The 20,989-nt window shown below is 44.6% G+C and overlaps 1 protein-coding gene across 1 annotated transcript; it reads left to right on the top strand.

Annotated features, from left to right (window-relative positions):
* Positions 1-1,149: 1,149 nt before the first annotated feature.
* LOC121540555 (dihydrolipoyl dehydrogenase, mitochondrial-like) lies at positions 1,150-19,266 on the top strand. The gene is made up of 14 exons (XM_041849519.2): positions 1,150-1,258; positions 2,206-2,281; positions 6,585-6,664; positions 6,812-6,880; positions 7,005-7,074; positions 7,222-7,322; positions 7,954-8,097; positions 8,203-8,304; positions 8,671-8,861; positions 12,011-12,181; positions 12,868-13,057; positions 18,052-18,189; positions 18,282-18,371; positions 18,552-19,266. The coding sequence occupies exons 1-14, from the start codon at positions 1,220-1,222 to the stop codon at positions 18,615-18,617; spliced, it is 1,527 nt and encodes a 508-aa protein (XP_041705453.2). The 5' UTR covers positions 1,150-1,219; the 3' UTR covers positions 18,618-19,266.
* Positions 19,267-20,989: the final 1,723 nt, after the last annotated feature.

Below are 20,989 nucleotides of genomic sequence, written 5' to 3' on the forward strand. Positions count from 1 at the left end.
TAAAATAAAATAAAATATGGATGAAGTAGGTAAGAATTTCCTTTCTTTTTCGGCATCAGACCTGCACAATACGCACTTAAAATATAGTTTTTGTGTTTAATAGGCTAAATTACAAATTCTGTTAACATCTGACTCCATAGTGATCTGTTTTTGCAATTTTTACTGTGTTCTATGACATTTCAGATTTACATATGATAATTGTTCAAAGTAGTTGAGGTAGTGAACTACTTTTTCAAAGTAACTTTAGTTAAGTAAACTATATTTTTTATTAAGGGTAGCTCTAGTGTAGCTTAACTTCTTCCAGTGTGAAGTAATTGGTAGCTTGATAAACAACATTTTCAGAGTAGCTTCCCCAACACTGTTCACAACACGTTCTACCACCAAAGCCAGGCTTACAGGAACACTGGCCACAGCTGTGGACAAAACACAAGCATATCAGAAATAGGTTAACACACATTTACATTTTAGTCATTTAGCAGACGCTCTTATCCAGAGCGACTTACAGTTAGTGTACATTGTGTTTTTTAAAACTTTTTTTATATATATTTTCATTCTGGCCCCCCGTGGGAATCGAACCCACAACCCTGGCGTTGCAAACGCCATGCTCTACCAACTGAGCTACATCCCACACAGTTACATTGACATACTTCATGATTGATTGCAAAACAATGACATTTCAGGGCCTTTTGTCTCAAATACTATCTAGGATAGACACAATATTTTGTGCTAGGTAACTAATATGCCTATTGCATTGACACTGATGAGTAAGTTACATTCATGTATAAGACCAGTGGTGTAAAAAGTACCCAATTGTCATACTTGAGTAAAAGTACACATACCCCAACAACTACTCAAGTAGTACTTTAAAGTAATTTTACTTAAGTACTTTACACCACTGTTTAAGACACAAATCCCTGTCTTATTAAATTGTTTCTTATTCTTCTTTGATATAATGGCGACCGCTAACCAACGTTAAAGGTGCATGCCGCCACCTACTGTGCTAGAGTGTGTGGTCAATCACGGTTTACAACATTTCTAAATCCTCCTACCTAACTCCGTACTATTTTATTTTTTACCAGTGAAAGATTTCTATAACGCTTGTTTGGACGACCAGCAGTATTTGCGTTTCCTCGATTGTTACTGCGCAAGCGCAATTTCGTGAGTCCTTGGATGATCCGCCTGCTGTAGGTTACGCAGCCTGTAAAGGGACACAGTCAAAATGCAGAGCTGGAATCAAGTATATCGCACTCTGGCAACGGTAAGGAAAAATAATGATATGCCAATTACCAGTTCAAGTTGTCCGAAATAAATATAACTAAAAGTTACATACCTTGGGCAGTTACTTCGGCAGTTTTCCAACGTGATTTATGGTGTCCAGGCCTGGCTAGCTACCTAGCATAGCATATGCTAGCTAAAACCCTCCATTACTTCATTAGCTAGCTAGCATCTAGCTAGCCTATCGTTAGCGAGTACTCTAAAGCTAAATTGGCTAGCAATGTTAGCAAGTTTGCGCTTTCTAGCCGTCCCATTCGAGCCTTGGTGTGTGGCATGTGCTAACATTATTGCTGGTTAGGTTAACATTATTGCTTTCATAAGCTAACGTTAATGTCATTACGAAATAATCAATTTCCAATCAAGCTACTGTAACGTTAACTAGCTAGCTACCTAAGTACCATTAGCCAACAAGCATCCCATCGCGAATGACGAAGTTGACATCATCCCCGACTGTCTGTCAAGCTCGCGAGCTTGTTTGTGGATGTAAAGAACACCATTTTGCCCTCTGCTTTGACTGCTTCTAATGTTACATCAGTGACTCAAACTGCGCATTCAACCTGGTTTGTAAAGTTATTTGATTCATTATATAGTTATAAAAATTTGAACACTGTTGTTAGCTAGCTAACAAGCTATGTCTTTGAGCATTTGCTCAATACTTGAAAACAAGCTACCGTAGTGAGAATAATCTGAAACACTTGCTATCTGTTGAAGTTCAGATTATATTACATTACCCATTCCTTTGCAGGAATTTGTCTTTCATTCTAGAGCACTGAGTTAGAAAAAGATAACCAACATTTATACTGACTACACGACATGGATGACAACAACCGGTCACACAGCAGCGCCATATACGTACAGCACATGCTGACATTATAGTAAAATCTTTCTGATTGCTCATTGGCCCAATTTGTCCTCTCCTATCACATATAGCGTAGCCACCAACTCCCGAATAGGCTCCAGGGTGCAACTGTTCTCTCCATCAGAACATACTCTGACAAAGCGCAAAGTAAGTCAGCATTTATCACTCCAGTGTCTTGCTTGGAAATCTGACGTTGAATTGCATTGAATTCTACATCTGGCAGAAATTAGCGTTTGAATCAGGAAAGTTCCCTCTCGACCTCTACAAGCCAGAATGTTGAATAAAATGATATTTTAACGTACTTTACTGGGGTTGTCCGTGTGGTTGGTCCCTTTGGCGGTAGGAATGTGAGACAATATATCGAAAGGAAAGTATTACATCAATTTTTCAAAGCGCTGGTAGTGGATTACATTTTACATTTTAGTCATTTAGCAGACACTCTTATCCAGAGCGACGTACAGTTAGTGAGTGCATAAATTTTTTCAGACCGGTCCCCCGTGGGAAACGAACCCACAACCCTGGCGTTGCAAGCGCCATTCTCTACCAACTGAGCTACACGGGACGACATTCAGATTTATATCACCTGAAGCATGCTCAGAACCATGTAAACACCAGCAGGAGCTACGTCTCGTATGTACACTATTGGTCAAACGTTTTAGAACACCTACTCATTCAAGGGTTTTTCTTTATTTTTACTATTTTCTACATTGTAGAATAATAGTGAAGATGGATATTAAAACTATGAAATAACACATATGGAATCATGTAGTAACCAAAAAAGTGGTAAACAAATCAAAATATATTTTATATTTGAGATTCTTCAAATAGCCACCCTTTGCCTTGACAGCTTTGCACACTCTTGGCATTCTCTCAACAGCTTCACCTGGATGCTTTTCCAACAGTCTTGAAGGAGTTCCCACATATGCTGAGCACTTGTTGGCTGCTTTTCCTTCACTCTGCGGTCCGACTCATCCCAAACCATTTCAATTTGGTTGAGGTCGGGGGATTGTGGAGGCCAGGTCATCTGATGCGGCACTCCATCACGCTCATTCTTGGTCAAATAGCCCTTACACAGCATGGAGTGTGTTGGGTCATTGTCCTGTTGAAAAACAATTGATAGTCCCACTAACCCGAAACCAGATGGGATGGCGTATCGCTGCAGAATGCTGTGGTAGCCATGCTGGTTAACTGTGCCTTGAATTCTAAATAAATCACAGACTGTGTCACCAGCAAAGCACCCCAAAATCATAACACCACCTCCATGCTTTACGGTCGAAATACACATGCGGAGATCATCCGTTCACCCACACCGCATCTCACAAAGACGGCGGTTGGAACCAAAAATCTCAAATTTGGACTCCAGACCAAAGGACACATTTCCACCAGTCTAATGTCCATTGCTCGTGTTTCTTGGCCCAAGCAAGTCTCTTCTTCTTATTGGTGTCCTTTAGTAGTGGTTTCTTTGCAGCAATTCGACCATGAAGGCCTGATTCACACAGTCTCCTCTGAACAGTTGATGTTGATGTGTTTGTTACTTGAACTCTGTGAAGCATTTATTTGGGCTGCAATTGCTGAGGCTGGTAACTCTAATGAACTTCTCTTCTGCAGCAGAGGTAACTCTGGGTCTTCCATTCCTGTGGCGGTCCTCATGAGAGCCAGTTTCATCATAGCGCTTGATGGTTTTTGTGACTGCACTTGAATAAACTTTAAATGTTCTTGACATTTTCCGTATTGACTGACCTTAATGTCTTAAAGTAATGATGGACTGTCGTGTCTCTTTGCTTATTTGAGCTGTTCTTGGCATAATATGGACTTGGTCTTTTACCAAATAGGGCTACAGTGAGGGAAAAAAGTATTTGATCCCCTGCTGATTTTGTACATTTGCCCACTGACAAAGAAATGATCAGTCTATAATTTTAATGGTAGGTTTATTTGAACAGTGAGAGACAGAATAACAACAATACAATCCAGAAAAACGCATGTAAAAAATGTTATAAATTGATTTGCATTTTAATGAGGGAAATAAGTATTTGACCCCTCTGCAAAACATGACTTAGTACTTGGTTGCAAAACCCTTGTTGGCAATGACAGAGATCAGACGTTTCTTGTAGTTGGCCACCAGGTTTGCACACATCTCAGGAGGGATTTTGTCCCACTCCTCTTTGCAGATCTTCTCCAAGTCATTAAGGTTTCGAGGCTGACGTTTGGCAACTCGAACCTTCAGCTCCCTCCACATATTTTCTATGGGATTAAGGTCTGGAGACTGGCTAGGCCACTCCAGGACCTTAATGTGCTTCTTCTTGAGCCACTCCTTTATTGCCTTGGCCGGGTGTTTTGGGTCATTGTAATGCTGGAATACCCATCCACGACCCATTTTCAATGCCCTGGCTGAGGGAAGGAGGTTCTCACCCAAGATTTGACGGTACATGGCCCCGTCCATCGTCCCTTTGATGCGGTGAAGTTGTCCTGTCCCCTTAGCAGAAAAACACCCCCAAAGCATAATGTTTCCACCTCCATGTTTGACGGTGGGGATGGTGTTCTTGGGGTCATAGGCAGCATTCCTCCTCCTCCAAACACGGCGAGTTGAGTTGATGCCAAAGAGCTCCATTTTGGTCTCATCTGACCACAACACTTTCACCCAGTTCTCCTCTGAATCATTCAGATGTTCATTGGCAAACTTCAGAAGGGCATGTATATGTGCTTTCTTGAGCAGGGGGACCTTGCGGGCGCTGCAGGATTTCAGTCCTTCACGGCGTATTGTGTTACCAATTGTTTTCTTGGTGATTATGGTCCCAGCTGCCTTGAGATCATTGACAAGATCCTCCCGTGTAGTTCTGGGCTGATTCTTCACCGTTCTCATGATCATTGCAACTCCACGAGGTGAGATCTTGCATGGAGCCCCAGGCCGAGGGAGATTGATCTTTCTTTTGTGTTTCTTCCATTTGCGAATAATCGCACCAACTGTTGTCACCTTCTCACCAAGCTGCTTGGCGATGGTCTTGTAGCCCATTCCAGCCTTGTGTAGGTCTACAATCTTGTCCCTGACATCCTTGGAGAGCTCTTTGGTCTTGGCCATGGTGGAGAGTTTGGAATCTGATTGATTGCTTCTGTGGACAGGTGTCTTTTTATACAGGTAACAAGCTGAGATTAGGAGCACTCCCTTTAAGAGTGCGCTCCTAATCTCAGCTCGTTACCTGTATAAAAGACACCTGGGAGCCAGAAATCTTTCTGATTGAGAGGGGGTCAAATACTTATTTCCCTCATTAAAATGCAAATCAATTTATAACATTTTTGACATGTGTTTTTCTGGATTTTTTTGTTGTTATTCTGTCTCTCACTGTTCAAATAAACCTACCATAAAAATTATAGACTGATAATTTCTTTGTCAGTGGGCAAACATACAAAATCAGCAGGGGATCAAATACTTTTTTCCCTCACTGTATCTTCTGTATACCCCCCCTACCTTGTCACAACACAACTGATTGGCTCAAACGCATTAAGGAAAGAAATTCCACAAATTAACTTTTAAGAAGGCACACCTGTTAATTGAAATGAATTCCAGGTGACTACCTCATGAAGCTGGTTGAGAGAATGCCAAGTGTCATCAAGGCAAAGGGTGGATATTTGAAGAATCTCAAATATAAAATATATTTTGATTTGTTTAACACTTTTTTTTGGTTACTACATGATTCCATATGTGCTATTTCATATTTTTGATGTCTTCACTATTATTCTACAATGTAGAAAATAGTAAAAATAAAGAAAAATCCTTGAATGAGTAGGTGTTCTAAAACTTTTGACCGGTAGTGTATTTCTATCACCTGAAGGATGCTCACAAGATAAAAATTACATACGATACGTAGCTCGTGCTGGTGTTTACATGGTTCTGGCCTCCTGTAGCTCAGTTGGTAGAGCATGGCGCTTGCAACGCCAAGGTTGTGGGTTCGATTCCCACGGGGGGTCAGTATGAAAAATATATGCACTCACTAACTGTAAGTCGCTCTGGATAAGAGCGTCTGCTAAATGACTAAAATGTAAATGTAAAATGTTCTGAGCATGCTTCAGGTGATAGAAATCTGATGGAACTACCAGCGCTTTGAAAAGTTGATGTAATTATACTTTCCTGTCGATATATTGTCTCACGTTCCTAACGCCAAAAGGACCAACCACACGGACAACCGGTAAAGTACGTTAAAATATAATTTTATTCAACATTCTGGCTTGTAGAGGTTGTGAGAGAACTTTCCTGATTCTAACGCTAATTTCTTCCCGACGTAAAATTCAATGCAATTCAACGTCGGGTTTCCAGGCAATCCAATGTCCAATAAGATAATTAGCGGCGCTGCACTTATCAAACTGTATGCGAACATATTCAGAATGTGAATGCAATACCAGTATGTGCCTCTAACTTGTTGCTCCTCTGATAAACATGTTTTTTGCTCTCCTACAGTTGATGCTGATATCACAGTGGTGGGCTCTGGTCCTGGTGGATATGTTGCCGCAATCAAAGCAGCCCAGCTTGGTTTCAAGGTAACGTTAAGTCTTAACTAGGCTAACCCTTCATTCTGCTCCCCATGGAGTGGACGAAGCGGATGGAGTAAATGTAGGCTTAAGCCTAATTAATAGTGATGCCCATCTTGTGATAATTGTTCAACAACCACGTTTTCTATTTTACAGACGGTGTGTGTGGAAAAGAATCCCACCCTAGGCGGGACCTGTTTGAATGTCGGCTGTATCCCCTCAAAGGTAAACATTGTGAATGAGGAGTTTATTGAACTTTTACTGGGTGTTATTGTGCAACACTGCACAATTTAATCTGTGAGTTGAGGATTCATGGAGAATGTCTGTTTTCTCGCCTGTCACGTTCTAGGCCCTGCTGAACAACTCCTACCTGTACCACCAGGCCCATGGCAAGGACTTTGAAAGCAGGGGCATTGAAAGTAAGAGTTTACATCAGCTAGACTCGAGCAGTGGTCACCACCAGTCCTGGTCCTAGAGAGCTGAAGGGTGTGCAGGCTTTTGTTGAGTTTTTAGGGATGCCAGTTACGAACATTACATGACCCTCGGTCTTTCTCTGTCTGTGCCAGTCTCGGGAATCACATTGAACCTGGAGAAGATGATGTCACAGAAGAGCGGGGCAGTCAAAGCACTGACAGGAGGCATTGCACATTTATTCAAACAGAACAAGGTGAGGCCTTACCTACAGTCAGTCCCTCCCTACTTACATTGTTAATGATAGACCTAGTTCACAAATTAGACAAATGTAGCTCACTTTATGGATAAATGGCAACTAAAATAGGGATCCTGGCAGTCAGCATCCTAAAATATGGGTTAGTTAGTCAGTATGGTATAAGCATGGGTTTGTTTGTCAGACAGACAGTGTAGCATTAGCTCATGCAAAACAATGGGAGTGGTAGAACCTGTTAGCGTGCTCCAAATAGCATGCTGAAATCAATACCATTTCAAGTACAAACCACGTTCTATCCCTTTATAACCACCAAAATGCTGACAGCGAGAGTATGACTAAGTTCCTTCAGCTTTGTGAAGAGATTTCGCCTCAGCAGGATAAGCTTGAAACAACAGTTTTGACTGTCCTCTATCTTCTTTGAATGGAAGCGACCTTCTACGGATATTACATTGTCAATGGACTTGTCCTTTGTCTTAAACCCACTTGTAATTTGAATCCATCAGTTTGATACCAAAGCAGGCTGTTTTGATGCTTCCCTCTGTATTCTTTGTGTTACAGGGTCGGTAGTGAACTTGACCCCGTCTTTAATTGATGATGTAACTGATGATGTAATGTGGCGGTTTCTCCTCAGGTGACACACGTGAACGGCTATGGGAAGATCACAGGCAAGAACCAGGTGACGGCCACGGCTGAGGACGGCAGCGAGCAGGTCATCAACAGCAAGAACATCCTCATCGCCACTGGCTCCGAGGTCACGCCCTTTCCAGGGATCGAGGTACGTTACTGTACTCTTTAGTAGTAGTTTGTAGCAGGTGACCAGATGTGTTAGTTGTCCTGGGCAAAGCCGTGTCCTAACTCTCCTAACCTCCTGTGCCGTCAGGTTGATGAGGACACGGTGGTGTCCTCCACGGGAGCCCTGGACCTGAAGAAGGTGCCTGAGCATCTCATCGTCATCGGAGCCGGAGTCATCGGGGTGGAGCTGGTGAGGGACCACACACACACACACACACACACACACACAGGATTACAGCATTGTCTGTAAAGAGTAAGTGTCCATACAGTAATTGCTTAATTGGTCCATTTGCACTGACGTTCTAAAATGTTTTGCTGTCTCAGTACCCAACCTGACACACAACACACACATCACAGGCTGCGGCAGAGCAAAGCCCCTGGAGCACTTAGGGGTAGTGTCTTGCTCAAGGGCACAACGGCGGTAGGTAGTACACAGGGATATTGAAACCAGTAACCCTCCAGCTGCCAGATAACTCCCTGCAGATTTCCCCACAGGCATCTCTTGGGGAATATCCAGGGTCCAGTCTAACATCCTGTTTGGCCTCCTGTTCACCAGGGGTCAGTGTGGCAGCGTCTGGGCTCCAAGGTGACAGCGGTGGAGTTCCTGGGCCACGTGGGCGGCTTGGGCATCGACATGGAGATCTCCAAGAACTTCCAGCGCATCCTTCAGAAGCAGGGCATGAAGTTCAAGCTGGGCACCAAGGTCATGGGCGGCATCAAGAGGCCGGACGGCAAGATTGACGTGGCGTGAGTTCCATCCCCCAGTGGAGTGTGTGTGTGTGTGTATAGGGTGGATCTAAATCTGAATTAACTAAGTCACTGAAATGAATGTGCTTGCAAGTTTCTAGTTAAACATCAGCATGTACTGTATGACCAAAAGGGCTGACCCCATTTAGTCGACTGTTCGATTGTTTGGTTGATAGGCTGTTGGTCGGCCGAGATTTTTTTTAGTCGAGCAGTGGCAAAAAAATAAAAATAAATTATGGTACACGTGACACGTCTGATTGACGCCTGTCTGAGTGGACTAATCCATTGCGGAGGCCGCGGGGATGGCACACCAGTATCACCAGTACTACATTTACCCTTAATTACCATCATTTATCATCAAATCAAATTTTATTTGTCACATACGCCAAATACAACAAGTGTAGACCTTACAGTGAAATGCTTACTTACAAGCCCTTAACCAACAATGCAATTTTAAGAAAGAATACCAAACAAATACTAAAAAAACATTAAATAATAATAAGAAATATATATAAACAGGACCCTGTCTTTCAAAGATGATAATTTGTAAAAATCCAAATAACTTCACAGATCTTCATTGTAAAGGGTTTAAACACTGTTTCCCATGCTTGTTCAATTAACCATAAACAATTAATGAACATGCACCTGTGGAACAGCTTACAGACGGTAGGCAATTAAGGTCACAGTAATGAAAACTTAGGACACTAAAGAAGCCTTTCTACTGACTCTGAAAAACACTCATCTGCGTGAACATGCCTTAGGCATGCTGCAAGGAGGCATGAGGACTGCAGATGTGGCCAGGGCAATACATTGCAATGTCCGTACTGTGAGACGCCTAAGACAAGACAGACAGCTGATCGTCCTCGCAGTGGCAGACCACGTGTAACAACACCTGCACAGGATCGGTACATCAGAACATCACACCTGCGGGACAGGTACAGGATGGCAACAACAACTGCCTGAGTTACACCAGGAACGCACAATCCCTCCATCAGTGCTCAGACTGTCTGCAATAGGCTGAGAGAGGCTGGACGGAGGGCTTGTAGGCCTGTTGTAAGGCAGGTCCTCACCAGACATCACCGGCAACAACGTCACCTATGGGCACAAACCCACCTTCGCTGGACCAGACAGGACTGGCAAAAAGTGCTCTTCACTGATGAGTTGCGGTTTTGTCTCACCAGGGGTGATGGTCGGATTTGCGTTTATCGTCGAAGGAATGAGCGTTACACCGAGGCCTGTACTCTGGAGCGGGATCGATTTGGAGGTGGAGGGTCCGTCATGGTCTGGGGCGGTGTGTCACAGCATCATCGGACTGAGCTTGTTGTCATTGCAGGCAATCTCAACGCTGTGCGTTACAGGGAAGACATCCTCCTTCCTCATGTGGTACCCTTCCTGCAGGCTCATCCTGACATGACCCTCCAGCATGACAATGTCACCAGCCATTCTGCTCGTTCTGTGCGTGATTTCCTGCAAGACAGCAATGTCAGTGTTCTGCCATGGCCAGCGAAGAGCCCAGATCTCAATCCCATTGAGCACGTCTGGGACCTGTTGGATCGGAGGGTGAGGGCTAGGGCCATTCCCCCCAGAAATGTCCGGGAACTTGCAGGTGCCTTGGTGGAAGAGTAGGGTAACATCTCACAGCAAGAACTGGCAAATCTGGTGCAGTCCATGAGGAGTACTGACTGTTACTTTTGACCCCCCCTTTGTTCAGGGACACATTATTAAATTTCTGTTAGTCACATGTCTGTGGTTGTTGTTAATCTACTATGCCTGTTTGGTTACGGTAATTTCTGTTAATGCATTCAATATATTATTATTACAGTCTTACTCATTGTAGGAGTGGACACGTTGTTTGCAGAGCGCACAACCTAGGCTACACAACCTAGGCTACACAACCTAGGCTACACAACCTAGGCTACACAACCTAGGCTACACAACCTAGGCTACACAACCTAGGCTACACAACCTAGGCTACACAACCTAGGCTACACAACCTAGGCTACACTTATTTCATTCCATTTACGAGTTGTCAATTTATTCATTGACAGGAGCGCTCCAAACAAAAGACAATCTTGAGTAAGGACATGCACTGATTACGCATATAGAAGTAGGCCTAGTCTACCTGACCTGCGTGCAAATGTAGGCCTAGAAATGTGCCCATTTGGGGATCTGACACTATTTCTTAACTCACCATTATTGTGGAGCTTCTCAAATAAAGTTATTCTTCGCCTCAAACAGCAAGTAAACAAAGTCTGTTTTTACATACATTGAGAATGACAATAGTTCCTCAATGTGGCCTATTTGAAAAATCTTTCCAGCTCTCGCTCCCTTTCGATTACCACTCAGCATGAAAGGGGAATAAAATGACATGGCATGCTCTGATCCCTTGGAAACGTCATAAAATAGGCCTACCTGATTACTTCTTATCCCTTGCACTAAATAGCCTACAGCTGTGTCTGTCAATGTGATTTGTAGGATATTTATTTTTATCAATATATTTTCTACCTACAGGCTGCAATGTTTTTATTTGTTGGCTTTATGTAGGCTATTTTTACGTATTGGCATTGGCAATAGAAGTTACTTTTAGATTTGTATCATTTTCATAAAAAATGTTGATTAACCACATGACATTGATTTTGAGATATGAAGATTTTGTTATAAATTAAACTGTTCCACGAAAATGTGCATATGAATATCATAACTGGCACGCAGATCAGTAGAAATGGTAGGATAACTTGGCACTCCAAATGGAAAAGGTTGCCGACCGCTGGTGTAGCCTATTACCGGCAACTTCAGGAGCTTAACAGCAGAATCTGCAAAGGCCAGTGGCAGCGGGAGTAGGAGGGGGGTCGGGAACATGTTTTGTTCTTCTGGTTAGGCTATATTGGTCTCTGGCTCCCTCTTTAGTAATTTGTGTCTTCAATTTTAATCACAGTGCTTAAAACATCAGACAAGCTCAGTAGCCTACATATAGTTGATTGTATTCAAACATAGGGTGTGTCTATATATGGACAAATGTTTAAACATTTCAATCCAATTGATTGGTCGAAAGAACAGACGACTCTCGGTCGACCAAGATTTGTTTTAGTCTGGGACAGCCCTAATGACCAAGCACTAACCAAACCTAACCGTGTGTGTTGTCTCTCCAGTGTGGAGGCGGCGGCCGGCGGGAAGAACGAGACTCTGACGTGTGACGTGCTGCTGGTGTGTATCGGCAGACGGCCCTTCACCAGGAACCTGGGCCTGGATAACGTGGGCCTGGAGCTGGACAACAGGGGACGCATCCCTGTCAATAACCGCTTCCAGACCAAAGTACCCAGGTAGACCTAAACTAGCACTACACCCCTCTGTAATATACAACATCCCCAAGATAGACAAACTAGCACTACACCCCTCTATGTAATATACACTGAGTGTACAAAACTTTAGGAACAATTTCATAATATTGAGTTGCACCCCCTTTGGCCCTCAGAACAGCCTCAATTCATCAGGGCAAGGACTCTACAAAGTCTCGAAAGTATTCCACAGGGATGCTGGCCCATGTTGACTCCAATGCTTCACACAGTTGTGTCAAGTTGGCTGGATGTCCTTTGGATGTTCTTGATACACACAGGAAACAGTTGCATATGAAAAACCCAGCAGCGTTACAGTTCTTGACACAAACCGCCTGGCACCTACTACCATACCCCGTTCAAAGGCACTTAAATCTTTTGTCTTGCCCATTCACCCTCTGAATGGCACACATACACAATCCATGTCTCAATTGTCTCAAGGCTTCAAAAGCATTCTTTAACCTGTCTCTTCCCCTTCATCTACACTGATTTGAAGTGAATTGAACAAGTGACATCAATAAAGGGATCATAGCTTTCACCTGGTCAGTCTGTAATGGAAAGAGGTCTTTCTAATGTTTTGTACACAATGCCTGCTTTTTCAATATACACCTAATACTCCAACCGCCTCTCACCAAGATCTCTTTCCCTCCTATTTATTCTGTTTCCCTCCTTAGTATCTATGCCATTGGTGATGTGATTGCTGGGCCCATGCTGGCACACAAAGCGGAGGACGAGGGCATCATCTGCGTGGAAGGCATTGCCGGGGGCGCCGTGCACATCGACTACAACTGTGTCCCCTCTGTCATCTACACACACCCCGAGGTGGCATGGGTGGGGAAGACAGAGGAGCAGCTCAAAGAGGAGGTGATGCATTACATTTTACATTTACATTTACATTTTAGTCATTTAGCAGACGCTCTTATCCAGAGCGACTTACAGGAGCAATTAGGGTTAAGTGCCTTGCTCAAGGGCACATTTACGTCATTTAGCAGACGCTCTTAAACAGAGCGACTCACAAATTGGTGCATTCACCCTATAGGCAGTGGGATAACCACTTTACCATTTTTTTTTGGGGGGGGGGTGGGGGTAGAAGGATTACTTTATCCTATCCCAGGTATTCCTTAAAGAGGTGGGGTTTCAAATGTCTCCGGAAGGTGGTGAGTGACTCCGCTGTCCTGGCGTCGTGAGGGAGCTTGTTCCACCATTGGGGTGCCAGAGCAGCGAACAGTTTTGACTGGGCTGAGCGGGAACTATGCTTCCGCAGAGGAAGGGGAGCCAGCAGGCCAGAGGTGGATGAACGCAATGCCCTCGTTTGGGTGTAGGGACTGATCAAAGCCCGAAGGTACAGAGGTGCCGTTCCCCTCACTGCTCCATAGGCAAGCACCATGGTCTTGTAGCGGATGCGAGCTTCAACTGGAAGCCAGTGGAGTGTGTGGAGGAGGGGGGTGACGTGAGAACTTGGGAAGGTTGAACACCAGACGGGCTGCGGCATTCTGGATGAGTTGTAGGGGTTTAATGGCACAGGCAGGGAGGCCAGCCAACAGCGAGTTGCAGTAGTCCAGACGGGAGATGACAAGTGCCTGGATTAGGACCTGTGCCGCTTCCTGTGTAAGGCAGGGTCGTACTCTCCGAATGTTGTAGAGCATGAACCTGCAGGAGCGGGTCACCGCCTTGATGTTAGCGGAGAACGACAGGGTGTTGTCCAGGGTCACGCCAAGGCTCTTCGCACTCTGGGAGGAGGACACAACGGAGTTGTCAACCGTGATGGCGAGATCATGGAACGGGCAGTCCTTCCCCGGGAGGAAGAGCAGCTCCGTCTTGCCAGGGTTCAGCTTTAGGTGGTGATCCGTCATCCATACTGATATGTCTGCCAGACATGCAGAGATGCGATTCGCCACCTGGTTATCAGAAGGGGGAAAGGAGAAGATTAGTTGTGTATCGTCAGCGTAGTAATGATAGGAGAGGCCATGTGAGGATATGACAGAGCCAAGTGACTTGGTGTATAGGGAGAAAAGGAGAGGGCCTAGAACTGAGCCCTGGGGGACACCAGTGGTGAGAGCACGTGGTGCGGAGACAGCTTCTCGCCACGCTACTTGGTAGGAGCGACCGGTCAGGTAGGACGCAATCCAGGAGTGAGCCGCGCCGGAGATGCCCAGCTCGGAGAGGGTGGAGAGGAGGATCTGATGGTTCACAGTATCAAAGGCAGCAGACAGGTCTAGAAGGACAAGAGCAGAGGAGAGAGAGTTAGCTTTAGCAGTGCGGAGAGCCTCCGTGACACAGAGAAGAGCAGTCTCAGTTGAATGACCAGTCCTGAAACCTGACTGGTTTGGATCAAGAAGGTCATTCTGAGAGAGATAGCAAGAGAGTTGGCTAAAGACGGCACGCTCAATAGTTTTGGAAAGAAAAGAAAGAAGGGATACTGGTCTGTAGTTGTTGACATCAGTGGGATCGAGTGTTGGTTTTTTGAGAAGGGGAGCAACTCTCGCTCTCTTGAAGACGGAAGGGACATGGCCAGCGGTCAAGGATGAGTTGATCAGCGAGGTGAGGTAGGGGAGAAGGTCACCGGAGATGGTCTGGAGAAGAGAGGAGGGGATGGGGTCAAGCGGGCAGGTTGTTGGGCGGCCTGCAGTCACAAGTCGCAGGATTTTATCTGGAGAGAGAGGGGAGAAAGAAGTCAAAGCATAGGGTAGGGCAGTGTGAGTAGGACCAGCAGTGTCATTAGACTTAACAAACGAGGATCGGATGTCGTCAACCTTCTTTTCAAAGTGGTTGACGAAGTCATCCACAGAGAGGGGGGGATTCAGCAGTGAGGAAAATGTGGCAAATAGCTTCCTAGGGTTAGAGGCAGATGCTTGGAATTTAGAGTTGTAGAAAGTGGCCTTAGCAGCAGAAACAGATGAAGAAAATGTAGAGAGGAGGGAGTGAAAAGATGCCAGGTCGGCAGGGAGTTTAGTTTTCTTCCATTTCTGCTCCGCTGCCCGGAGCTCTGTTATGTGAGCTCGCAATGAGTCATCAAGCCACGGAGCTGGAGGGGAGGACCGAGCCGGCCGGGAGGATAGGGGACACAGAGAGTCAAAGGATGCAGAAAGGGAGGAGAGGAGGGTTGAGGAGGCAGAATCAGGAGATTGGAGGGAGAAGGATTGAGCAGAGGGAAGAGATGATAGGATGGAAGAGGAGAGAGTAGTGGGAGAGAGAGAGCGAAGGTTGCGGCGGCGCATTACCATCTGTGTAGGGGGCAGAGTGAGTAGTGTGGGAGGAGAGCGAGAGAGAAAAGGAAACAAAGTAGTGGTCGGAGACATGGAGGGAGTTGCAGTGAGATTAGTAGAAGAGCAGCATCTAGTAAAGATGAGGTCAAGCGTATTGCCTGCCTTGTGAGTAGGGGGACGGTGAGAGGGTGAGGTCAAAAGAGGAGAGGAGTGGAAAGAAGGAGGCAGAGAGAAATGAGTCAAATGTGGACATAGGGAGGTTGAAATCCCCCAGAACTGTGAGGGGTGAGCCATCCTCAGGAAAGGAACTTATCAAGGCGTCAAGCTCATTGATGAACTCTCCAAGGGAACCTGGAGGGCGATAGATGACAAGGATATTAAGCTTAAATGGGCTAGTGACTGTGACAGCATGGAATTCAAATGAGGAGATAGACAGATGGGTTAGGGGAAAAATTGAGAATGTCCACTTGGGAGAGATGAGGATTCCTGTGCCACCACCCCTCTGACCAGATGCTCTCGGGGTATGCGAGAACACATGGTCAGACGAGGAGAGAGCAGTAGGAGTAGCAGTGTTTTCAGTGGTAATCCATGTTTCCGTCAGCGCCAGGAAGTCGAGGGACTGGAGATTAGCATAGGCTGGGATGAAGTCAGCTTTGTTGGCAGCAGAACGGCAGTTCCAGAGGCTGCCTGAGACCTGGAACTCCAGGTGTGGGGTGCGTGCAGGGACCACCAGGTTAGAGAGGCAGCAGCCACGCGGTGTGGGGCGTTTGTGTAGCCTGTGCAGAGAGGAGAGAACAGGGATAGGCAGAGGCATAGTTGACAGGCTGTAGCAAATGGCTACAATAATGCAGAGGAGATCGGAATGAAATGAACTAAACATCTGGGAGAGTAGAGAGCAGGGCCTCCCTCACCAAAAACTTCTACCTCAGAAACTATAATTGTTTCACTGAACCACCCGAACAAAACTCTACCAACTTCCACCTTTAGAAATCAGAATTGTTGTGAACCACAGCGGTTCAATGTTTAAAGGAATAGACTCAACCCACTTTATTCAGCTAGCTAACTATGACACCATAGCTAACTAGCATGCTAGCATCCAATAACACACAGTTTAGCACCAACACTTGGTCACAACAAACCACCAATAGTGTGTTAACACACTAAGCAGATAATTCGGCTATGTAGCACAACTATATTGTATTTAGCTACTACAGTACAGTTAGCTGGTCATGTTGGCTAGCTAGCAATGGCCACTGTGTTGACCTTGTTTGAAGAACGGCTAGCTAGCTAACTAGCTTCGTGCAACCCCCGGCACCACCGAAAAACAATGCCAACCTAGAGTAACTACCCACAACAGCCCACAATGCCTAGCTATGACGCCATAGCTAACTAGCATGCTAGCATCCAATAACACACAGTTTAGCACCAATACTTGGTTACAACAAACTACCAAGAGTGTGTTAACACACTAAACAGATAATTCATGTCCGTGTCTAGTTCCTTTCATAACGCAGCAAAGATTAAACGTTGGCTAGCTAGCACATTAACACTGGAAACAACTCTCCACCGTTGCACTAAACAGATAATTACCAATAAACGTTACCAGTAGCTACCCGCTAGCTAGCTAGCCTCGTGCTTCGCCGGGCTCCGCCGTAAACAATACAATACTTACCTACAATAATTGCCTACGGAAACCTACAATAATTACCTAAATAACTACGTAAATAAACTACCTACCTACGATCTAAATACATGGTTTAAGCTTTACTCAACACCATATGAGAAGCCAAGCTTACCTCCTGCTAGAGAAAAACACAACCTCCACCCTTTGGCAAAATGTGTAGAATTGCAGAAAACTTTCTTCAGAACGGCAACATTTTCTCTATGCCCCATGGCAAAATGTTCCAAATTGAAGGAAATTAACATTAAAACATACATTATTTTCTAAAAAAGAGTGGCACTGTCCCAACAATGATACTCTCTGCTGGTGCCAATAAGATAGGCCTTACTGTTGTTCACTCAATTAATTTGAGAATTTTGATAACTATATAAAAGAAAGATTAAAGTATTTTCACTGCCTTCTCTTTACAGCAATAGACATTTGCTTTCCAAATCATGTTTTCCCGCGATTGTATTTGGAAATATTGCGATATGCCTGGCTGGGCCTCTGCTTTTCCCTGACAGTCCCCAACCCCACCCCCACCACACCAACACTCATAGTTTTGACCAAATCAAGTAGTGGACATGGCTTTTATATATAATGCTCAATGGATCAATGACTTGTTTGGATTTCAGCTGCTAAAGTGTTGCTAGTTATGATTTTAAAACGACATTGAAATCCCTGAAGGTGTAAGAGTTAGCCACAGGGTGGCGATATACCTTCCCCAAAATTGTTGACCTAAAAGAGACAAAGTCCCTCAAAGTAATAATAATAATAATATGCCATTTAGCAGACGCTTTTTCCAAAGCGACTTACAGTCATGTGTGCATACATTTTTACGTATGGGTGGTCCCGGGGATCGAACCCACTACCCTGGCGTTACAAGCGCCATGCTCTACCAATTGAGCTACAGAGGACCAGTATTGCACATGTAGTATCAACACTGAAACGTGAAAGTAAAACATAACTGTAACCTCAACTCTATTTCGCAGGGCATCCCATACAAGGTGGGAAAGTTCCCGTTTGCCGCCAACAGCCGAGCCAAAACCAACGCAGACACCGATGGCCTGGTGAAGATCCTCGGCCACAAGGAGACCGACCGGATATTGGGCGCTCACATCCTGGGCTCTGTGAGTCACGCCACCTCAGGCTACCTCGCAGAGAGAATTTGGGCTATAACATATGAAGTTGTACGCTAACTGTGGTGACCCTTTGTGTTTAGGGGGCAGGAGAGATTATCAACGAGGCGGCGCTCGCCATGGAGTACGGCGCGTCCTGCGAGGACGTTGCCAGAGTTTGCCACGCCCATCCCGTGAGTTAAACACACAAGCATAGTCATGTCGTAGAAGTTCAACAATGCCATTGATATAGGGCCTAGCCACAATTTCATTCAAATGCACACACATCCACATTTGTGGAACCACACCACCCACCTGTCAGAAGATGCCAGTCAATCTAACCTCCTCTTCTCCCATCTACCCCTCTCTTCCAGACTGTGTCAGAGGCCTTCAGAGAAGCCAACCTCGCAGCCTCCTTCGGGAAAGCTATCAACTTTTAACTACTGTCTTCGCTCGCACAGCTGTGTACATACCCGTTCAGTCCACAACGTCCCCAACCCAGAACTGTCTGTCTGTCTACAAGCAACGCACACCTTAGGAGGGGGACACATAATGTACTGTGACCCCCTCAGGGGGATACTCTATATACATACAAAGACAAACCGTGTACTACATTTTAATATGGTATAGAAATGTTCTCAAAGGGGGTTTGGGTGGTAAAAATAGACCAGAGATTTCTACTTGGAATGGTTCGCTGCTATATCAAATAACTAACTATATATATAGTCGCAGGATATCTAGCATTTTCCCAACACCACTTTCTTAGTGCATTGCTCAGAGATGTATAGTATTCATAGTTTCAGAGAATGACCGTGACCGTAGGTTGGCTTGGGTGGACAACTGCTGCATTTACCAATAAGAGATGAGTCATGACTGAAGTTTTTTTTTTTAAGACTGAAGCAAAACGAAAAGAAACTTTTGTAAAGGTGTAAGGAGGATGCAGTTGGAAAGGCCCAAGCAGCAACTGGCTTGTATGAATTGCAATACTTGAATTTAAATATGGCTGTGTTCTGTCATTCTGTGTGTATACAATTTTGCTTAATTCTGAGCTCTACAAAAAAATAAATGCAGTAACGATTCAGAAGTCTAGAGATGTGTGATGCATTGGCGTGGTGTTTTCCCGTGTTCAGTGCCATGTGTGGAACAGCAGAGGGAGCTTACTCAGAGCGAAAGGGTTTAATCTGTCAAGTGAGGATTTTTGTATGGAGGTCAATGAGTGTTGAATTTGGTCAACAAATGTAATTTGCTACGTGAGGCTTATTTGATTCAAAATACACTACCGGTGAAAAGTTTTAGAACACCTACTCATTCAAGGGTTTTTCTTTATTTTTACTATTTTCTACATTGTAGAATAATAGTGAAGACATCAAAACTATGAAATAACATATGGAATCATGTAGTAACCAAAAAAGTGTTAAACAGATTTAAAAAACATTTTATATTTGAGATTCTTCAAATAGCCACCCTATGCCTTGATGACAGCTTTGCACACTTGGCATTCTCTCAACCAGCTTCACCTGGAATGCTTTTCCAATAGTCTTGAAGGAGTTCCCACATATGCTGAGCACTTGTTGGCTGCTTTTCCTTCACTCTGCTGTCCGACTCATCCCAAACCATCTCAGTTTGGTTGAGGTCGGGGGATTGTGGAGGCCAGGTCATCTGATGCAGCACTCCACTCTCCTTCTTGGTAAAATAGCCCTTACACAGCCTGGAGGTGTGTTGGGTCATTGTCCTGTTGAAAAACGAATGATAGTCCCACTAAGCCCAAACCAGATGGGATGGTGTGTTGCTGCAGAATGCTGTGGTAGCCATGCTGGTTAAGTGTGCCTTGAATTCTAAATAAATCACAGACAGTGTCACCAGCAAAGCACCATAACACCACCTCCTCCACGCTTTACGGTGAGAAATACACATGCGGAGATCATCTGTTCACCCACACCGCGTCTCACCAAGACACGGCGGTTGGAACCAAAAATCTCCATAAGTCTCTTCTTATTGGTGTCCTTTAGTAGTGGTTTCTTTGCAGCAATTCGACCTTGAAGGCCTGATTCACACAGTGTCCTCTGAACAGTTGATGTTGAGATGTGTCTGTTACTTGAACTCTGTGACACATTTACTTGGGCTGCAATTTCTGAGGCTGGTAACTCAAATGAACTTATCCTCTGCAGCAGAGGTAACTCTGGGTCTTCCATTCTTATGGCAGCTCTCATGAGAACCAGTTTTGTCATAGCGCTTGATGGTTCTTTCAACTGCACTTGAAGAAACTTTCCAAGTAATGATGGACTGTCTTTGCTTATTTGAGCTGTTCTTGCCATAATATGGACTTGGTCTTTTACCAAATAGGGCTATCTTCTGTATACCCCCCTACCTTGTCACAACACAACTGATTGGCTCAAACGCATTAAGAAGGAAAGAAATTCCACAAATTAACAAGGCACACCTGTTAATTGAAATGCATTCCAGGTGACTACCTCATGAAGCTGGTTGAGAGAATGCCAAGAGTGTGCAAAGTTGTCATCAAGGCAAAGGGTGGCTATTTGAAGAATCTCAAATATAACATATTTTCATTTGTTTAACAATTTTTTGGTTTCTACATATGTGTTATTTCATAGTTTTGATATCTTCACTATTATTCTACTATGTAGAAAATAGTAAAAATAAAGAAAAACCCTTGAATGAGTAGGTGTTCTAAAACTTTTGACCGGTAGTATACGTTTCGTAAAGGGTTAGGTTGTTACGAATGCATTAAAATAAGTGGACGCACGTGGCATTTCGGCAACTTGGGGAAAAAACTACTTTATTGGAGTTGTGC

This window comes from Coregonus clupeaformis, chromosome 26 (genome assembly GCF_020615455.1).
Source record: "Coregonus clupeaformis isolate EN_2021a chromosome 26, ASM2061545v1, whole genome shotgun sequence".
Taxonomy (NCBI): domain Eukaryota; kingdom Metazoa; phylum Chordata; class Actinopteri; order Salmoniformes; family Salmonidae; genus Coregonus; species Coregonus clupeaformis.

Excerpts from the sequence above, each read along its gene's own strand:
- LOC121540555 (XM_041849519.2), top strand. The coding sequence starts at position 1,220 with ATGCAGAGCTGGAATCAAGTATATCGCACTCTGGCAACG. Across the intron at positions 2,282-6,584 it reads ATACTCTGACAAAGCGCAAA|TTGATGCTGATATCACAGTG; the intron begins GTAAGTCAGCAT and ends GCTCTCCTACAG. Across the intron at positions 6,665-6,811 it reads CAGCCCAGCTTGGTTTCAAG|ACGGTGTGTGTGGAAAAGAA; the intron begins GTAACGTTAAGT and ends TCTATTTTACAG.